Here is a 20,128-nt window from a genome sequence, read left to right as displayed (position 1 = left end):
TGAGTAGTAGGCTGTCCCGCCGGGCAGGTCTACCCTCCGGCACAGTATTCCATATCTAAACTGAAACAGCGCACGGGACTGTGCGCAGCACTCATAAAAATGATAAAAGGAATGTTGTATGGAATACGTGTTGGGATCTGCTCAGTGCTCATGAAACCTTCCTAAATACGTGTTTTGAACGTCTTCAACAGTACCCAGTTGTGTATATTTATTACCATTGATTGACAACGGATCATGAATCGATAATATTCGGATCGCCTCACTGCCGTCACGGCACCAGTGGCGACGCCGACCAATGAGCCCTGCTGCATGCATAAAACTGGTTTCTGTGTCAGCAGCCACGTCACCGGCCGCATGCGGTCAGGTCACGACGAGCTTCCTTATGGATGTATCGTTCCTACCAAATCAAACGTCTCCCTGGAACTTCGAGCACCGTCAGACGCCGCAGAAGGAAGGTCGACCCTCCCGCCTCACAACCTTCAAAAGCGGCGGCGGTAGCGCCTGGCGGTGGGAGCGAAAAGTCTGGATCGTAATATCGACTGCCGCCTCTCGCGGTCGCGGGGCTCGGCGCTCCCAGCCCTCTACCAGGTCGTACCCAGCGCAGAGCGCCGTGTCTCCTCTGCGCCGGGATCAGCTCACGTGCCACTGAGAGCCGTCTGTCTGCATGGGGTCGGTGCCGTCCAGCAGGGATCAGGGTCCCGTGGTGCGGTGCAGAGGTCAGGGCCTGCCGTCGACTCCGTCCTGCGCCGGTGACCGATCTGCCGGCTTTTGTCGCCACCGCGCCGCACAGAGCGTTGTCGACGGTGATCGGAGCTGTACTGAGCTCTGACGGGGCGACAGGGGAGGGGAGGGGAGGGGCTGGACCTCCGCCGGACCATGTATGGATACATATCCTGATTCTTTGTGTTTTGGAGACGTGAGGAGAATGCTGGACGATTAGAGGCCCCACAGGGGTCAACGTTCATATGACACTCCTGGTAATAACGATTACGATCCGCTGCGAATAATTGTGGGCGGCATGTTCTTATCTCAGTCGCTAATTGTCAAAGCACTGGCCTGGCCTCCGCAATCTAAGCTGTCCAGTGTCCACTGTACGAGCGATCAGTTAAATACCCTCAAACTGGAGTCTGAATCACGTTGACTGAACGGGACATGCGCATCCCCACCACATACGGCCGCGCCGGCCTGCCCCCCCCCCCCACCCCCGGCGCTACCCCTCGTGGCTCGTCATTTTTGCTGGGATACCTCAGTGTCAGTCGTCAGCCCGCTCTCCGATCAGCATATTGGGCTGCGCTGGCGCCGACAGTGCGCAAGAAGCGACTGCTTTAGGGATTCTTTGTCGACCCCGGCGCCGCCCAAGCATGGAGGCGGTGCGTGGCATCGGGTCTTTCATGGTCAAGCTGTGACGGTGGTGATGTGGTGACGTTAGTGAAAGTGGCATGTGCTGTTGGTGACGATGGTGATTGGTGACATGCAGTGATGCGTGAGATGTGGCGAGACATCAGCTGATGAGAGGGCATGCCCACAGCCCAGAGACAATACGAATCACCAGTTCCTGCTAACTATGGTTCGTGGGTTTTTGTTGTCATGGTGCGCCATGATCGGTGAACGCCTCCCGGGACAGAGATTGGGTGACTGTCGCCTCCGACGGGACCTCCCCGCTCCAGCCCTGGTCAGCTGATCTGTGTATCCGGCGAGTAGGTATTCTCCGCCCGCTGTACCGTCTACTATACGTGGTACCATATCGCGGGCATAGCACTTGTGCACATCGTAACGCGATAAAGCAACACGCGGCTAGCCTCATTATGCGAGTTTATTTATGTAAAAAAGCTAATCTCACGATGCTCCGCATGGTAAAACCTTGGTTGACTCGGTGGACATAATGCGTGTAAAAAAAACGGAACTGGCGATTCATAAAAATATACAAAAACATGCAGTAGCAGCTCTCTAACAGCACAATTTATACAGCAACCATCTCTTCGGAGATACTCTCCTGGCCCGTAAGCTCAATCCAGTCTCCCAATTATACCATTATCTGTCAAACAGCCCTAACAGATGTCAGCAGCACAGTCGGAGCCTCGAACGGCGACGCACCAGCAGGCACAGGCGCCCGGAGACGGGGCCCGCGAGATCAATTCAACCCAGTACAAAACTGACAACGCACCAAAACCCTGCCTGTGAAGCCCTTTCACTGGAGTCGCCAAAAATGCCAGCGCGGTAGCAACAAAATTGAGTGAAATGCCCCGGTGACGTAAAACAAAAAATGTCACGACTTCCATAAATCTCGTTCATCAGGAATACAAGAGTAAAAAGCAGTAATAAATAGAAACGCGCCAGCCCGCCAAATCCTCACGCAAAATATACAGCCAAAATATACAGCCGGTACGCATTAGATAAAAACGTCGTTGACAAGACTTCCGCAAATCAAGGAGATTCAAAGCTCACAACCCGCTCGTACAGAGCACATTCTCAACTGACATTGACTTAAAGCAGTTACAAATTCCCCAATTACAGCAACACCCCGCGGTACGTTCAGACTCCAGAACACTCATCATCTTTCATCACGTTTCTCCAGGCTCCAGCCCTTGATATCACCCGGGGCTCAGACGGCTCCTCGCCGTAGGAAAGTCGGGGGCCCAGCAGCGCCCACCGTTTGCGCGTACTGCGGGGTACCCCACCACACGACCGTCCGGCGGTCCGCGGAGTCACAGTCGGAGGGTCGCCGGGCACGGTATGGAGGCAGCGCGGTCCGCGGCGGCCCCACCCGCCGGAGAAGACACCGTGACGGTACTGCAAGGCACGCAGAGTACTGCAGAGTGAGTACCGCGGGTACCGCCGGATTCCAACGAAGTACCGCGCCGTACCACACCCAGCAGGACAGAGTCTAACAAACAGCGTCCGCGACAGGCGCTACGACTTGGTCGCCGGCCTGGCGCCGCCCGGCCGCGACGACGCCGAGTTTTTGGCTGCGGCTGCGCTGACTTTGGCCGCGGCGGCGGCGGCGCGGGCTGCCGAGGCCTTGGTGGGCGCCGGGCCCACCCTGGCCGCTGCGCCCTCCTTCCCTCCCGTCTTCCCCGCGCTGGGGGGAGATTTGGCCGCCGCCGCCGCCGCCGAGCCCGTCTTCCCACCCGTCTTTTCTGCGGAGTCTCCGGCTGGACCGGCCGGCCGGCCTCCCAGTGCTGTCTTTTTCCCTGCAGCGCCACCGGCTGCCTTCGTCCCGGCCGCGCCGCCCGCCGCCGCCTTTCCGGCCTTCTTTGCCGCCGCCGTGCCGGTTTTCTTGGCCGTTGTGCCGGTCTTGGCGCCCGGCGCGCCGTCACTGCGCTCCGAGGACGGAGAGTTGACGTTGGAACGCGAGGACGTTGTGGAGGACATGGACTGCTGGGAGGACGCGGCAGACAGCGAGCCGGGACGGGAGGACGACGACGGAGCGGCGGCCCTCTTCGAGGACTGGCCGGCTGGTTTGGAGAACTGCGAGGATGGGGTCTGTTTGGAGGTTAGTGCCGATGAAGCAGGCTGCTTTGAGGACGTAGCAGAAGCGGGTTTCTTTGGTGCTGATGAGGAAGACGCGGCAGACTTTGCAGACGTCGTTGATTTCACAGAGCGGACGGAGGCTGGCGACTCGTTGCTAGCTTTCTGTGAGCCACCGGTCTGCTTGGCGGGCTGGGACTGCTTGGCAGAGCTGCCGATAGTAGTACCGCCGCTGACGGCTGGTGCCGGGGCGGTAGAGGCGGTGGTAGAGAGGGCGGTAGAGTCGGTAGAGGCGGTGGAAGAGAGGGAAACAGAAGCGGTGGTAGCAGTGGAAGCACTAGTAGAGGCAGCGGCCGACCGGGGCGTCGGTTTGGCGTACTCGGGGATTATTTTGTCGGGTTCTGTCGCGGGCCGCTGCTGGCTGGCCGGCGCTACGGTCGCCGTCGGTTTCTGAGCAGAGACGCTGGCCGACAGGGGACGGGAGAATGTCGGCGCCAGCGGGCTCGACGATGGGCTCGGGTTCGCGGTGAATTTAGCCGCCCACGGGAGCGGCCGCCGCGACTGGTAGCCAGTCGGACCGCTGCCGCCGACCGCCGTCGGATCCGCCGCTGAGGGCTGCGTCTCGGCAGTGCGATTGGGCTTCTGCTCCACCACCGGTCTCTCCTCGACGATCGGCAACCAGGCCTTATCGGTGCGGCCGGCTGCAGAGGAGACGCGACTCACGGTCGGCTGTCTGGAGCCCACCGACCGCCACGGAGCCGTGTTCTGATACAGACGCGTGCCGTCCTGCCCCACACCCGGCTCCAGCATGCTCCTCGGTCGCGGTCGCTCCTCGACGGGCGCTCCCTGTACCTCGTCAATGGTGCAGTACAGGTTATCCGTCGGCGTCACGCCGCCGACCGTGTCCATATTGCAGTCGTCATACAGCTCTGCGGCGTTGGGCGGCCGCGGCGGCGGCTCGCTGGGCCGCACCAGCAGACTGGCCGGCCGCAGCGGCCGTCCCACGTCCGAGCTGGTCCTCACTGGGGGCCGCTGACCTCGCCGGCCGCCCGGGGACGTCGGCAGCGTGCTGAACTGGCCGATCGGCTGCGGGATCGGGTTGGAGATGCCCAGACTGCGCACCTTGTCCCGGTCCAGTTTGGCCGCCTTAAAGCTCTGGCTGGGACGGAGGGACGACTCGGCGGCGGCGGGGGGAGAGTCCGGGGCCTTATCACCCCGCCGGAACACGCTGGCCACACGGGAGAGGGTGGAGGAACGCGACCCGGCTCCGCCGGAGGACGAGCCGTCCCGCTCCAGGGTCGAGCCGCGCTCCGACTCCAGGGTTGAAGAGCGGCTGTCCGGGCCGGACGGTCGCGGGCTGGCCGGCGCCGAGTCGGTGCGGCTCACTGGAGCGAACCGCACCTGGGGCACGGCCGGCGGCGCCGGCGCGGCCGGCACCGACTCCGAGCGCTGCACCAGGGGGATCCGCTCGGCGGCCGCCGTCGGCTTCTCCTGCGAGACCGGCTTCTCGTCCCGCCAGAAACCGCTCTCCAGCAGTGAGCGGATATTTGGCATCCGGGAGCCCGAGTCTGCTGCCTTTCCCATATTCGTCGCCGCTGCCTTCTGTCCTGGCGCCGGCGAGGGTTCCGGAATATTAGCGTACTTTCTATCCATTCCGCCGTTCACCGGCTTGGTGTCAGTCCCCGCCGTCGCCTTGGTATTGGGAACGTTGGCGTACCTCTGCGCCAGCGGCTGGGCCGGCGCCGGCGGCTCGCCCGCACCGGCCGCCGGTTTGTCCTGCAGTCGGCCCGCGGCAGCCTTCACCTGTCCGGTGACGGCGCGGGTCGGCGGCGGGCCGGTCGGCCGCGGCGGACCGGCCGCTCCGCGCGACAGGAAGGCGGCACGCGCATCGGTGGTGGACTGGGGGCCGGCCGCCGGCCCCGACCAGCCGCCGGCCGTCACAGAGGGGCCTGCCGCCCGGACCTCCGCCGCCTTACCGCCGTCCGGCCGGCACATCCCGAACGTGGTCCGACTGCCGGAGCCGGCGGCCCGGACCGAGTTCACGTCCGCTTTGGTCTGTTGTTTGTCGACCATTCCGAACGTGGTTCGCGGCTGCTGTGAGGACTTCAGCGCGTCGGCCACCACTTTCTGAATGCCAGAGCCGCTGCCGGTCGTCTGGCGGCTAGGGCTGGTGGTCGAGGCGCCAGAGCGCTGTGCAGCTGAGGGCTTAGTGCTTGGCTCCACCTTGCAGACCTGCTTGTCGGTATGTTTCTCCGCCCCCTGCGCAGCTGCTCCCGGCCGATTCAGGAGGCTCCCCCGTCCCGATGTGTTAGCGCCCCGACCACTGTTTGAGGAGGCGGGGACGCTGGCGGGCGGCGGCGGCCGGGCCGGCGCGCCCCCGGTGTCCGGCTGCAGGTCCTCGCCCTCCTCCCTCAGCATCATCAACGGCACCCGCACGGGGGCCATCTGCTCAGGCGGGCCGTCGGTGGCGGTAGCGGCCCGGCGCACCGAGCGAGCCTCGCCGCCGCCGCCGCCACCACCTGCGGCTCTGCCACCGGCGGTCGGCAGCTTCCTGGAAATAGCAGCGCCGCGTCAGAGGGATGGGTTATAGAGTCACTGACTGACAAACTACCAGAGACGGCCGTCCTCGCACCGAACAAAGATTAACTGGTCAAAGAGCGTCAACTCGCCGGGGACACACTGGCGGCAGCCCGCTAGCGTCGACGGTCAGTTCGGTTTTGCCGCCGTTTTTGCTCCCTCCCGGCACGGCTGGATTAAGCGTTATCTCAGACAGCCGCGTCCCCAGCCGGCGTTTTTGGTAGGCTAAAACCACCTGCCCCGTTCTCCACACTTCCGAACAGCGCTACCCGCCGCCCAACATCCGCCCACGTCCTTTTTACCGCCTAGCTCACAACCAAATCTGCACCACCGCAAAACCGTCCTCCGTATTCCCTTATACATACAGCCACGTACCGTCTCAGAGCTGTCAGACCGGGCAGGGTTGGACAGCTAGGCAGCCGGATGCTGGCGCGGTTCGGCAGCTGACAGCTGGGCAACCGACAGCAGCCGGCGCAGCTGGGCAGCAGCTGCAGCGGCGACAGATCGCGGCGGCGGCAGCAGAAGTACGCAGCGATTGCCACAGCCAGCACCAGCAGCACGAAGATGCACAGAATAACGGTGGTGGTGTGGTCCACTGGGGAGAGAGGGGGAACGTCACAACGCGTCACGTCACCCCTACCCCAGTGACAGTTTCTCTGTATGTCTAGCCCGGCTCGGTACAGGCCCTCCCCCGCCCTACTCACCCGCGTCACTCTGTATATAGGGGCCACTGTCGACGCTGCCGCCGGTGCCCGGCTCGGTACAGTTGGGCGGCGCCCAGCCGGGCTGGCAGTGACAGTTGCCGCGGGAGTTGCAGACTCCGCGGCCGGAGCAGCCGTCCGGACACATACCCACCGTCACTGAGCTGACGGACACACACCGCTGGTCCACGCACATCTGAGGGAGCCGGGGGACGGGGTTAACAGGAACACACCGCCGGTCGCGCGCTGGTTTTATAACAGCTGTATAACTGAGAGATGTTCTGAGCCAGCCTACAAGGTGGCTCGAAACGTTCGGTGCAGACGTGAGGCCGTCGGCGGAAACGAGCTGCTACGCAGCTTCACACCAACCTAGCGTACTTATTATGGCAACTGATAACGTTCGATTTGACGACTCCAGACTTAAGACTGCGACAACTATACCGATACGATATAAGCAAACGCTGACAGTGGTATCGAACCCCGCGTTCGTCCGTCCGCTCTGACCTTGTCGGGTCCGCAGGGAGCGCCCTGAGGCACCAGGCCCGGGTCACGCTGTCTCAGACCCAGGTCGACGATGGCTGTGCGGCACGTCTGTACCTTCCCGGCCGCCTTGACATAGGAGACGTTCAGCTTGGCCGACGACTCGACGCCGTATTCCAGGCGCTCGTTCAGGTGGACGCAGTGGAGGCGGCCGCAAAGCGCGTCACTGGAGGGCGAGACGCGACAAATCGTCACTGAGCGTCACAACACGTCACAGGGCGGTCACTGAACGTCACAGCTCGTCAATGCGCATATACCCGTTGGCGATGGTGCAGAGTTGCTGTTCGAGACCCCAGTCAGCTCGTTATTGACGTCACTACATTGCGCAGCCGGGGGCACGCCGCTTCGTTCACGCTGGACATGACTAGACCAAGACCAGACTGACTTCATAAGACTGGCTTTCAAACGTCACAATACCTGCGGGCCGGCGCGGCGACAGCGTGCCGGAGCCATATCACGTCATTGGAAGCGCCGCGGCACAGTGCTGACACAGCACGCCATTGCTGGAATTAGGCCCGACATCTAAAAGTCCTCAGCGCACTACTGCAGCCCCCCCCCCCCCCACCACCAACCCCTGTCCGCAGGCCCTGTAAACCCTAACCTAAACACCCCTACCTACTTGTGTCTGCAGGCCGTGTGGACCCCGGTGTGCCAGTCGAAGCCGCAGTCGCCCAGGTGGTTGCCCTCGCCGTTCTGGTGGTAGCACTGATCCACGGAGCTGTTCCCCGAGGGACCCCAGAGCAGCCGGCACTGGTCGTCCCGGTCGGAGCACTGGCCGTCATAGCAGTAAGCCTGGAGCCCAGCAGGGGGGGGGGGGGGGGTCAGAGGGGAGGGGTGAGAAATCACAGCCGACATGGCTGCCAATACTCGTTGATCAGTGATACAGTATTGTAACAAATATCTTTCCCATACGCCGAATATCCCTTTGGCATTATCCTAGCCCTATGATCCTAGCCGTGCAGGAAAAATTGCACGTGATCTTTCATGCACTGTTTTCCGGTACGGGTTGATGACCTACAGTTCTGGTGATTTTTCGATAAAAAAATATTTAAAAAAGGTGATTTCAATAATTAAATTGTGAGTTAATGAATGGATAGCAGTTAAACGACGGATGGGAAAAATCTTACTGAACTAGCTCCGGAAGAAAAATGGAAACCTCGGTCTTCAAAAAAATCGTAGGCACGAGGTGTAGCCGAGTGCCAGATATTTTTTTTAAAGGCCTCGGTTTCCATTTTTCTTTCCCAGAGCCGTTCAGTAATATATATATTCCCCTAGGTCACCACCTTTCCCCAATGCTCCCCACCTTTCCCCAGTGCTCCCCACCTTTCCCCAATGTTCCCCACCTTTTCGGAGCCGCAGGAGAGCCCGTTCAGTTTGTGGACGTCGCCGGGACAGCGATTCGATTCGCCCGTGCAAAACTCGGGCAGGTCACACTCGCCACGAGCTGGTCGACAGGGCGAGCCGGCGGCACGCGGCTGACACGTCTGTCGGTGTCAGATGGGAACAGACTGTCAGTGTCAGATAACACACAGACTGTCAGCGGCTGGCACGTCTGTCTTTTTTTTTGAGAAAAATCACTGTGTATTTCACCCCGATCAGAATCTCTAGCGGTACAGACCAAGCGGATTCACTCGCGCATATGATTGAAGCAGGGAGCGCCACTGGCAGCGGTCCCTAGCGGCGACCCACAGAAGCTCAGCCGCCGCGGAGCCAGAGAGCAGTATCCACGGCTAGGGTGAGCACGCCGCTCGTCCTCGTCCCAAACACACAGCAACGTGCACCAGATCGTGGGTGCACCACGGTCGCGACAATGCAAAGATACTGATCTTACAAATACATGAACAATGCAGACACAATAACATCAAGCGCATACAAAAGACTGGCACGTCTGTCAGTGTCAGATAACACACAGACTGTCAGTGTCAGATAACACACAGACTGTCAGCGGCTGGCACGTCTGTCAGTGTCAGATAACACACAGACTGTCAGTGTCAGATAACACACAGACTGTCTGTGTCAGATAGCACACAGACTGTCAGTGTCAGATAACACACAGACTGTCAGTGTCAGATAACACACTTACTGTCAGCGCCTGACACAGTGTCAGTGTCAAATACATAGCACACAGACTGACATTGTCAGATAGCACACAGACTGACAGTATCAGATAGCACACAGACTGTCAGTGTCAGATAACACACAGACTGTCAGCGGCTGACACGTCTGTCAGTGTCAGATAACACAGACTCTCAGCAGCTGACACAGACAGTGTCAGATAACACACAGACTGTCAGTGTCAGATAACACACAGACTGTCAGCAGCTGACACAGTCACTGACAGTGTCAGATAACACACAGACTGTCAGCGGCTGACACACACTGACAGTATCAGATAGGACACAGTCTGTCAGTGTCAGATACAACACAGAACACAGACTGTCAGCAGCTGACATCACAGGAGCTAACACGTCTGTCAACATATTTCTATGCCATATCCCTCGCCCGCACATGCCATTTTCCCATCCCAGAACGCACATGGGGTGGGGGGTGGGGTTGCCACCCCCGCGCCATTTCGTTCCTGTTGGAGATAGAGCTTAGCGGTAAAGACCAAAAAGATTCCTTGGGAAGAGACGAATCCAATGATACCCAGTTTTACCTTCTTGGATCAGTCATTGACCTTCCAGGTCAGGTCAAACTAAAAAATGTTGCTGTTTTGGGTCACCGTTGGATATAAAGTGCGCTGCTTAGCATATACCGATGACGATGCCGTTTTCTGGTGCCAAGCCAGCTAGAACCTCTTTGCCACACTACCCGACCAGGTTTTTGCTGCTGAGGTCATTTCAGGTCAAGTTAGGTCAAGGTCAATTATATGTGTTTGTATGTCTGTGTGTGTCTGTGTGTATACTGATGTGTGCACCGATTGTTTATGTTTCCATATTACATGAAATCATGATCTGAGAAGCTTTTACCAAAAATGCAGTCAAAAAACTTCGCAAAAAGTAAATTCCGCTTGCCTAAAACGCAATTATCTTAGATGACCTAGGTTGACCTTGACCCTGACTTTGACATCTGTACATCGTCGAACATGTTCCATGATAGGTGGGAGGTAGGACTGGCAAGAAAGGCCGAAATCAAGGCGTCAAAAGCTCACAAGGCCCATAGCCAACGCAAGATGTCGAGAATTGGCCATTTGGGTCATGACATGACCTGAAAAACAAGGTCATATCTCCGAAACCAAAAACCACAGAAACTTGAAATTTTCAGTGGACATCAAGGAAGGATAGAGGAGCAGCTATACGAAAAATCAGCCTTCTAGCTCTTCTAAAAATGTTGAGTGCAGAGCAGAAAGACTACCTGGGGGGGGGGGGGGGTGGCAACCACCCCCTCCCCCCCCCATGTGCGGGCGAGGGATATTCATAACTTCATGGTGACAAACCAATGTGACCAGTTTTTTATCGGAAAATGTCCTACAGGTTTGATGCAGTGGCAGAAACAATCTGTCCCTGGCGGACCAAAGCTGCCTGACTTATATCATGGTCATCAGCTACCCGTGACCGACACAGCCCCTATCAGAGAGCCCAGCTGACACCCAGTCTGACCCCTGAAGCAGTCTGTATCAGGGAGGCAGTCTGCCCATGACCAAAACGTGCAACATATACAACAGACATCTCCCATCCATCACAGCTCCTCACCCAGCCGTCAGCCATCCAAGGCCAATCGCATTCCACAGATCACCCTTTCCGAATGACCTCAGTGTTTGACGTCACGCGCCGCGGACATTCCGGGCGGTAAATAACGCCGCCCTGCCGGCTCACCTGCGGGTCGCAGCAGGCGCCGCCAGCACAGGTGCCGTTTCGTCTCAGCCGGCACGTGAGGGGGTCACAGCAGGGGGTGGTGCAGTCCCCCGGCAGGCCGCAGTCACACTCTTCCCCCGGCTCCAGGAAGCCGTTACCGCACACAGAGCCCGAGGACAGACTGGGGGGGGGGGGGGGAGAGCGGGGTCAGAGGTCGTCACCAGTCAGCGAGTGGTGTGACTCCCTCCCATAAACTCACGGCCCGGGTCTTCATACCCTAAACTCACGGATCCGTGGGTAAATTCGCGGCTTTCCGGGCCTCCGTCCCTAAACTCAAGGCTCTGTGGGTCTCCGCCCCCTTCCTCCCAACTCACAGCTCCCAGAGTCCGTCCCCTAAACTCACAGATCTTAACGTCTCTGTCCTCCAAAACTCACGGCTCTGTCGATCTCCGTCCCCCAAACCCATGACTCCGTGGATAAACTCACGGTTCTGCAGGTCTACATCCCCCAAACTCACGGCTCTGTCGATGTCCGTCCCCTAGCTTACGGCTATGTTGGTCTCCGTCCCCCAAACTCACGGTTCTGTTGGAATGTCGTGCAGGCAGTGGCCCAGGCCGTGTTTCAGCGCCCGCTTCAGCTGCTCCCTACTGCAGGAGCTCCACTGCGTGGGGCCAACCGAGCTGCAACACATCAATACTCCGTCAGAGGCAATCTCGGAGACAGACGGACGCACGCGGAGATAGACAGGAAGGCGAACGCTACCATGGTTTGGTCCACTATCGTGGTGGATGGTGTACAGTCCACAGCAGAAGTAATGTGCGGTTTCAGTCATGGGCATGCTCTGCTTCTGAAGCTTAGGAACGATTAGCCAGACTACAATGAAACTTTGAATGTAGCTTACATGTATATTCACCCTTGCAGCTGCAACTTTAGCTATTGACATATTCTTTTCGATCACTCCGCATTAAACAATCGCCAGTCAAAGCCAACCGTTGAGATTGGTAAAACCCTACATTACTTTAGCGGTGGGCTGTACGTTTGACAAAGGGCGAATGGCGAAATAATTATTGAACAGAAAATCAGTGATGAGCATGACATAATGAAACTATAATAAAATGACTGAATGCCTGAAAAAACTTATCCCAGAAAAAAATGAACATAAAACGGTAATTGTCCAACGCTTAAGTCTAGACTAAGTAATAAAACAGTCACCAGACGATTCGCTATTTTTCGACGGTCCAGGTCAAGGCTAAATGGCAGACTCACAGAGCTATGATTTCTAGACTTAAGGCCGAAACAGACTCTTTCCTTATTCAGGAAATCACATGCGGGAGCCTATTCAAATACATTAATTCTGCCCGCATCAATCGCATGCGGGAAGTGCGTGCGATTAATGCAAGCGTGCTTCCATGTATTTGAGGCTCTCACATGCAATTTCCTGACTGCGGAAAGAGTCTGTTTCCGCAATCAGTCAATGAGCCGACTCTCGGTATAGATCTGTTCAGCTGAGCCGACTCTCGGTATAGATCTGTTCAGCTGAGCCGACTCTCGTTATAGATCTGTTCAGCTGAGCCGACTATCTGTTCAGCTGAGCCGACTCTCGGTATAGATCTGTTCAGCTGAGCCGACTCTCGTTATAGATCTGTTCAGCTGAGCCGACTATCTGTTCAGCTGAGCCGACTCTCGGTATAGATTTGTTCAGCTGAGCCGACTCCCCGTCTGGAATTATTACCTGGTGGAGGCGGCGTACATGACGCAGCGATCGTCACGAGCGGGACACTCGCACGCAGGGGTGTCGTGTTGGAGGCCCAAATTGTGGCCCATCTCGTGGGCCACGGTCGACGCCAGCACCGCCAGCCGGGACATCTGGCGGAGAGGACGGGAAACAGCCGTCCATCGGTCAGCTGACCAGCCCGGGATCGGGCAAGTGCCAGTGAAATGCTTCCAAACATTCAGTCCTATCAAAACAAAATGTCACATTCAGATATTTACCTTAGTCAAGGATGATGACTACAAACCTACGCGAAGGAACACAAAACACAGCTACCAGACTCGGCTTTTCTAGCGCGCCCTGCCGCCTCCCGCGGGCCCTGGTAACAGCCCCCGGTGCGGGCCGCCCGGGTCGCCGGCGGTCGGACCGCGGACCGCTGCAGGTCGGTCGGCACGCACCGGGCTCAGCCGACCCGCTGCGGCCGCTGACCGCACGGAGAGCATACAGAACACGCTGCACAGCAGTGCATAACAACAGTGCACAGCGCGTGCATAACAGCGCAGAGCGCGGCTCAAGGTCACAGCCGGTCGCGCGGGGAGCTGGGGCCTGGTAACTGGCGGCGGGCTGAGCACGAAAACAGGCACCGAGCGAAAATTGGATGGGTCCGTACCCGCGACAGGAGAAATACGGCACCGGCTAGCCACGCATGAAAGTAGGAATGCTAGCAAAATCGTTTAGCGTAGCTTTGGAGTAAAACGAGCCATCGTGCTTGTTTCCTTCTCCATAACATATTAACTCTCTGGAACGCAGGTGAACGAATTGCAAATCGAAATCAAATGCGAAGAAAGGCATGACGTACGTTCTTTGTGTAGCCGAAGTCCCAGCTGTTAGTTTGGCACTGTAAATCACGCCCCGTCGCGGAAATTCCACAGGGTCCTAACATCATCCCCATCAATCCCAGCCTGTCATAGCGCCTGTGGCACTATGTCGCACGTCCTCGCTACCCTCCCTATTCCGGCCTCACAGCAGGACACCTGGGCGGTCCAGCGGCCCACCTGTGGGGACGGGTCCCCTCCCCTCCCTCCCTCTCCCTGCCCGGTCGGCGCCCCTCTCCCTCTCCCCTCCTTACCTCCATGGTGCGATCGGTGCTGACTCCGCCGCTCTTGTCGGACGTGCACATGACGTGGTCGCGCGCCTTTCCCACGACGCCGCCCTCGAACTTGGTGGCGCTGCAGCACACGTGGGAGGGCGCCGGTCAGCCACCGGAGGGGGAGGGGGGAGGGGACGGGCTCAGGACCGGTCAGTGGCACACAGCAGCTCTTACGGATGGTAGGACACGGCGGCGCGGAGCCACGGTAGGAGGGTGTCGGGGGGGGGGGGGGGTAAGTGTCCGTTGGCAAGATGAGAAGAGGGCAAACAGGGTTGAAAAGATGGACGAATGTGTTTGAATAGAAAGGAAGCGAGAATCCAACAGTGCAGCGCATGAGGCATGATGCCTATTCATAACACAGAATGCATAACAAAGAATGATTTTTCATGATAACGAACTATCATTTTTCATGATGATTGATGATCTATTTATGAAAGCGAACTATGATTTTCTGTATGTCGGAGTTCGAAGGCAGATTGACGGCAAGGCTCATTACTCGCCCATCTAGTGTGACCGCTCCGTCAGACCCCTCCCCTCCTCACGTGATCAGCTGGGCGTTGTCGTTGGGGATCTCGCTGGCCAGTCGCTCGCGGCGGTAGAACAAAAAGTTCGTGAGCGTGTCGTCAGCGTTGGCAGAGAGGGTGATCTGGTCCCCCTCCGACCACACGTCGACGCCGACCAGCGCCACGAATATGTCCAGCGGCGCGAATATCTGCCGGGGGAGGAGCCCGGTGAGATGTGCCGCTTAGCGGCAGGCAGGAAGTTAAGACGGGTCCATCGTATTCGAGTTTATCTGGGTATTAAGTGGCGGTAGCTTTGGTGTTTGTAGAAAGTCACTCGCTAAACAACCTGCCGTAGTCGCAGTCTCAGACAAAATGTTCATCAGTCACAGTCTCGGTTTTAGTCACACTATCAGGTTCAATGACAAATCAGCCTTCGAAACAAGCACAGCCGCCTTCCGGTCAGTATTCAGTCTCAGGTTCAGTCCCAGCATCGGTATCAGTCTCAGTCTCCGTCCCAATTTCAGTCTCAGTCCCAGTCCCAGTCACCACCAGCAATCTCTGTCTCCGTCCCCGCCCCAGTCTCAGTCACCGCCAGCAGTTTCAGCTTCAGTCTCAGTCCCCGTCTCAGTCTCACACCCAGTCTCAGTCTCCGTCGCCGACGGGAGCCAGCAGTCTCACGGTCTGTCAAACCCGATCGATCCATCGACCGACCACAAAAACAGCCCTGCTGACGGGCCGCCGCCGCCCGTTCTCACACGCAGCGGTCTGAATCACCGTCACCCGCGAACTGCCAACGAACGGCTTACTGTAGCTACCTACGCGGCTACCGAACATCACGATAAGCGCGCGACCCAGCGAGCGGACGGTGTGATCGATTAAGAGCACACAAAGCCGGTCGCTGCCGCGTTAGACAAAGCGTCCTGGTCCGGTGCTTAATTGGTATGTAGCTATTATCCAGCCACTTGAGAATCACGCTCAACTGATAATACGAGGAATGGGTGAAAATCTCCAGAAATAAGCTCCACCGAAGAAACAAATTTACAGCTGACAGAATGAATGAATCTGTTCTGATAGCAACTACACCAAGAAGTTTATTCTTGTACAACCAAGAATAAACCGTAGATCAATTCCATTAACGACTGAATCAGTCATGCGCATCTCTATTTAAAGGCGCCGTAACTGACCGAGTGCACGACGTTGGCGTCTGTCTGACGCGCCGGTACTGACCGAGTGCACGATGTTGGCGAGCTGCCTGGCGTGCCGGTGCACAGCGCTGAGGTCGTAGCCGCTGCGGCGGTAGATCTCGTGATCTACCGCCAGCACCAGCTCCAGGTAGAGGGAGTTGGGCCGGGCGCGCAGCGGCCGGCGGAGGGGTGTCGCCTCGCGCCGTCGCTGAGGGACAGAGGGACGGTCAGAGGGATACAGAGGGGCCGGAGGGACGACCAGAGGGACAACGGATGGACAGACAAGGTCGGAGAGACGGACAGACAGGAGCAGGCGGGAACAGCAGGGCATTTAGAAGCAGAGGAAGACAAACAAGAACGGACGGCGAATTACAGAATCAACGCTGCTGTGCAAAGGCAAAAACCATTATGTCGGGTCAGAGGCCATTACCTTAGGTCAGAGGTCACCCGAACATAATGGGTTTTGCCTTTATACGGCAGAACGGTGGTTGATAATCGTTAAGCAAGGGGGAGGGGGAGATAGAGAATAATGAATGGTCGGCTGGCGTGCTAGCGAATGAATGAGTAGAGATAACACAAACAAAACAAGGCTTGATTGTCAATAAAGCATGTTATAACCGAATGCGATAAAGTAGTACATATATCTCAATGGCATATTGCTGGTGATAATAACCAAGGAAACATTACAAGACGTAAAGGCTTCTACACTAATGCATGTTCAATGCCCATACTCCTCGCTAAATAAAAAATATCAAGCACTATAATTGAAACAAACACCTAACTAACCATATTCTCCTCGACACACCGATTCACTAACAGTTTGTCCCGAGTCCCCCTCGCGTCCTGCCTGCCGACCCCGGCGAGGGACCTACCCGGCGGGCGGCGCGGCGGCGCGGCCTCCTCTGCTGGCCAGCGGTCAGTGCCGGCCCTTCCGTGGCCTCCAGCAGGTACCGTCCTCCGGCCGCCGGGCTGAGCACCAGCGTCCGGCCCGGCTCCGATATAACCGCGCTGCGACAGGGAGTCAGGGGGACTCACGCCGACATACCAGCGGGAGGTGCAAAACGATACGATTACGCGGAGATTCGATACCGGAGTTATGATGCTTGAGTTTCAAAAGTCAGTGTGATGCTACTCGTATATCCGAAAGAGAATACTTGGGTCAAGTAGGTCGGACATAAACAGAGCGAGTGGACCTGGCTATAAAAAATGTGAGTTTCATTAAGTTGCATAACCATTGATCAATGTCCAACAAAACAAGGCCCCAACAAAATTATCATGACTAACTCAACTGGATCAACAGGATTGACATTGAACATTCATTCACGGCAAATCTGCGTGTTGGACGAAAAGTTACCAGCCGTTAACAACAAAGGTATGACATACATAATACATATGACGTTGCTCATGCCAGTGACTCAAATTGCACATTAGCACTGCCTGGCGGCTACTGTCAGTGGACTCGGAACTGTGAGTACTAACCTGATGACGCCGTCACAGGTGGATACGGCTACCGAGGATCCGCCAGTACCGCGCACTGAGCCCGTGTACAGGCACCGGTCCCGGTCCTGACCGGCCGAGAGACACGTTAGAGGTCACCATAGGGCCATCACAGAGCTACAGAGTTCAGCTCGGCACAGGGCATGGTCAGCAAATCAAAGTCACACCTAGTCATCCTAAATAAGACCATATTTACATCATTAGTCAATCAACTGGAAAAATAAAGTATATAATGATGTAACTGAAAGCAATTAGGGGCTTACAATTTGACCTCATACTTACAGGTGGCATGGGATGTTCCTTTACATATGCACCATTTTTCTTGTATCTAAGCATGGTTCCTTCTACGTAGCTGGAGAAAAAACAAGACATACATTGAACACATCATCATCACTCTGTTTATTACTCAAATGTCACATAGCAAGGATAAATCAAGTTATAAAAAGTACATAAAGCAATTATATGAAATGCTAGAATGACAATGAAATCAGATAGTTATGCATACCTATCACAGCCTAGTAGCACAACAGTTTATCAAAGGTCAATACAAAAAAAAAAACATTTTGTGACCTAAAGCCAAAAGGAATGCAAGTTCACATAACAACTAGCATTGGGCAAAGTTTAACTTATCATCTCACAACATACTTATCATTTCCTACTAACCCACCTCCCATAACCCCCTCCCCCAAAAATAAATTGAGTCCAGTAGAGTTACATCATACATGTGACTGATCAGCACACAAACTGCTAGCCATGTACCTCCTAATTGAGATTGAAGGAGAGTCACTCACCTGTTATGCCAAAGGTCTAGTATGTAGTTCTTCCTATGGTATTCAAACTGAACACCAAGCACATATCCCTGAAAAAAAAAACAATTTGATCAAATTATGTTGACTGAGCCAGAAACTAGGTATAATGTACATTGTACCTATCACACCATTATGCAAATGATTAATGAAAGGTAACATGAGCATCAATATCAATTCGAATGAAAATGCTTCTAAGAGAGCATGCTGTAAAAGGGTTATATGTTGTATCATCCAGTAGAAATGGACCTTACCTGCTTGGATGGCTGAAAACTTTGACTGGTGTTGTATATAACCCTCAAATCTATAATGGCTGAATTTTGGATGGTATCGCTGGCGTTGTCTTGACCTGAAAAGAATGAATCCCTTTTCAAGTAGGTAGCTAGCAGTTTTGCCACAGTGCATAAATTGGCATGGCATCACTTAAGTGCTTAACATTCATGACAGATGCATTTCAATGAGACACATTCCACATGTGCTGAGATTTTTCATGGATAAACTTAAACCATTAAAAAAAAAAACAGATTAGCAATGCTTATTTGGTGAACAGCTCACACACTAAGTGATCAAGTGGAAAAAAACAGCAAGTGGAAAAACACTCACCTGGATTATGTGATATCACTAGTTTCCATTGATGCAAGTATAACATTAAGACATATATAAAGTGATTCATGTTTGCTTGAACTCCATGAACAATTAGAATCTGAAAAAGACAGCCCATCAAAAGACCATAATAATCACAATTCACAACATAGACAGCATTTACAAAAATGGATAACCTATGAAAGCATGACTGCAGGATACATCACACTAGAAATGTAAAATTCAGCTACCATCATCCGGGTAACTCCTGGTCAAGCTTCTGTGGCCGCTGCGGCTTCCAATGGTTGAAACTGAAAGGCATGGCTTACCAAACAGGCCAATCAGGTGACACACAGACAGCAGTTGCCGCTGTCCTGATTGGCCTGTTAGCTAAGCCTCACCTTTTTTACTGTGGAAGCAGCGGCGACTGCAGACACTTGAACAGGGCCAAGTATTGCCAATCTATATTAATATAGAGCTTCCCAGTTCCAATGCATAAATGGTTTTAATGCACAAGAAATACCATAACCTCCTGCATTTGAAGTGTAAAAAGATGGTAGGAAACATATGCTTTAGTCAAATATCACCAGCAAAATTCAAAGAATCCTTTTAAATTGCAATGCTTTAAAGAGACTTCATGGGCCTAGGAACCTCATTAAAAGTTGAAGTGTGTGTGTCGGGGGGGGGGGTGGGGAGGCAGCAAAAATTCAATGTCACTTTGTGGGAGCCCTGATACCCCTATGAAGAAGTCCTTTGCAGTTTTGTGCTCATCTAACCTTGCTGAACCATTCCCTGCTCTTAGTTTTGTATTTAATTCAAAGATACAGATTTTACTTGAAAAAATACTGAAAAGTGTGACCGGAGTCATAGCCCCGCCCCCTGCTGTTACTACGCCTATGGATTAGGTACCTAAGTCTGAGTCGTGAGAGTAAACGATTAAGTAGGTATGTAGTCAAACTAGGCATTGTATGCTAGTTCGTTCAAAATAGTAAGAAAAACTATTTAAACACTACCACCGTTCCTCAACTGCGGGAGAACGGCACAGCGGGGCAGCTCCACTGTTTACGATAGTTCACTTCTGTCACTACTGCGTCAATTGAAGCGCAAGAAATTTTAGAGTGATGACCGCTAAATTATAAAATCGCTTGTTTCTTGTAAACAGAATATCGTTCCAGAATAAGATAAGTTATTAGATGAGTTGCCTCTATCTAATAAGAATTGAACATTAGATTGAGGAAACAAAGCGATGGCTATCTAACCGGGATTATTTTTCTTCATTGCAGAGCAAAACTATTCATCAATCACATAAGTGATTTCATTGTCTTCGCTAATGACCTGCTTCACCCCCAAATTTGAGTAGCGAACAAAAGGTAGGTCATCAATGCGTGGCCCAAAACACCTGATCCACGACAAATGTATCTAGGTATGTATGTATTTACTATTTAGGGCCTTGTATGTATGTATGTAGGTAGGCATTAGAATCCATTGCACCGCCTGCGCGTTTTTCGGTTATACTGTGCCGCCGTACATAACGGTGCTGCGGCACAGCATGCGGCAGGCGTTTGCTTTTACTGCCATCTAGCGAGCTGTTTATGAATCAAACGCTTCCATGTGA

The 20,128-nt window shown here is 54.9% G+C and overlaps 1 protein-coding gene across 1 annotated transcript; it reads right to left on the bottom strand.

Annotated features, from left to right (window-relative positions):
* Positions 1-1,799: 1,799 nt before the first annotated feature.
* On the bottom strand, positions 1,800-18,741 carry LOC122370090 (mucin-19-like). The gene is made up of 18 exons (XM_043345354.1): positions 18,535-18,741; positions 18,186-18,280; positions 17,917-17,984; positions 17,408-17,477; positions 17,108-17,193; positions 16,501-16,636; positions 15,672-15,836; positions 14,484-14,653; positions 13,921-14,020; positions 12,813-12,946; positions 11,659-11,760; positions 11,102-11,261; positions 8,630-8,770; positions 7,906-8,078; positions 7,251-7,452; positions 6,750-6,942; positions 6,421-6,640; positions 1,800-6,019 (listed from the first exon to the last, which is right to left on the bottom strand). The coding sequence occupies exons 1-18, from the start codon at positions 18,650-18,652 to the stop codon at positions 2,911-2,913; spliced, it is 5,442 nt and encodes a 1,813-aa protein (XP_043201289.1). The 5' UTR covers positions 18,653-18,741; the 3' UTR covers positions 1,800-2,910.
* Between the last annotated feature and the right edge of the window lie 1,387 nt (positions 18,742-20,128).

This window comes from Amphibalanus amphitrite, unplaced genomic scaffold (assembly GCF_019059575.1).
Source record: "Amphibalanus amphitrite isolate SeventyFive unplaced genomic scaffold, NRLGWU_Aamphi_draft 001097F_arrow, whole genome shotgun sequence".
Taxonomy (NCBI): Eukaryota; Metazoa; Arthropoda; class Thecostraca; order Balanomorpha; family Balanidae; genus Amphibalanus; species Amphibalanus amphitrite.
This window is presented reverse-complemented; position numbering and strand designations above follow the sequence as displayed.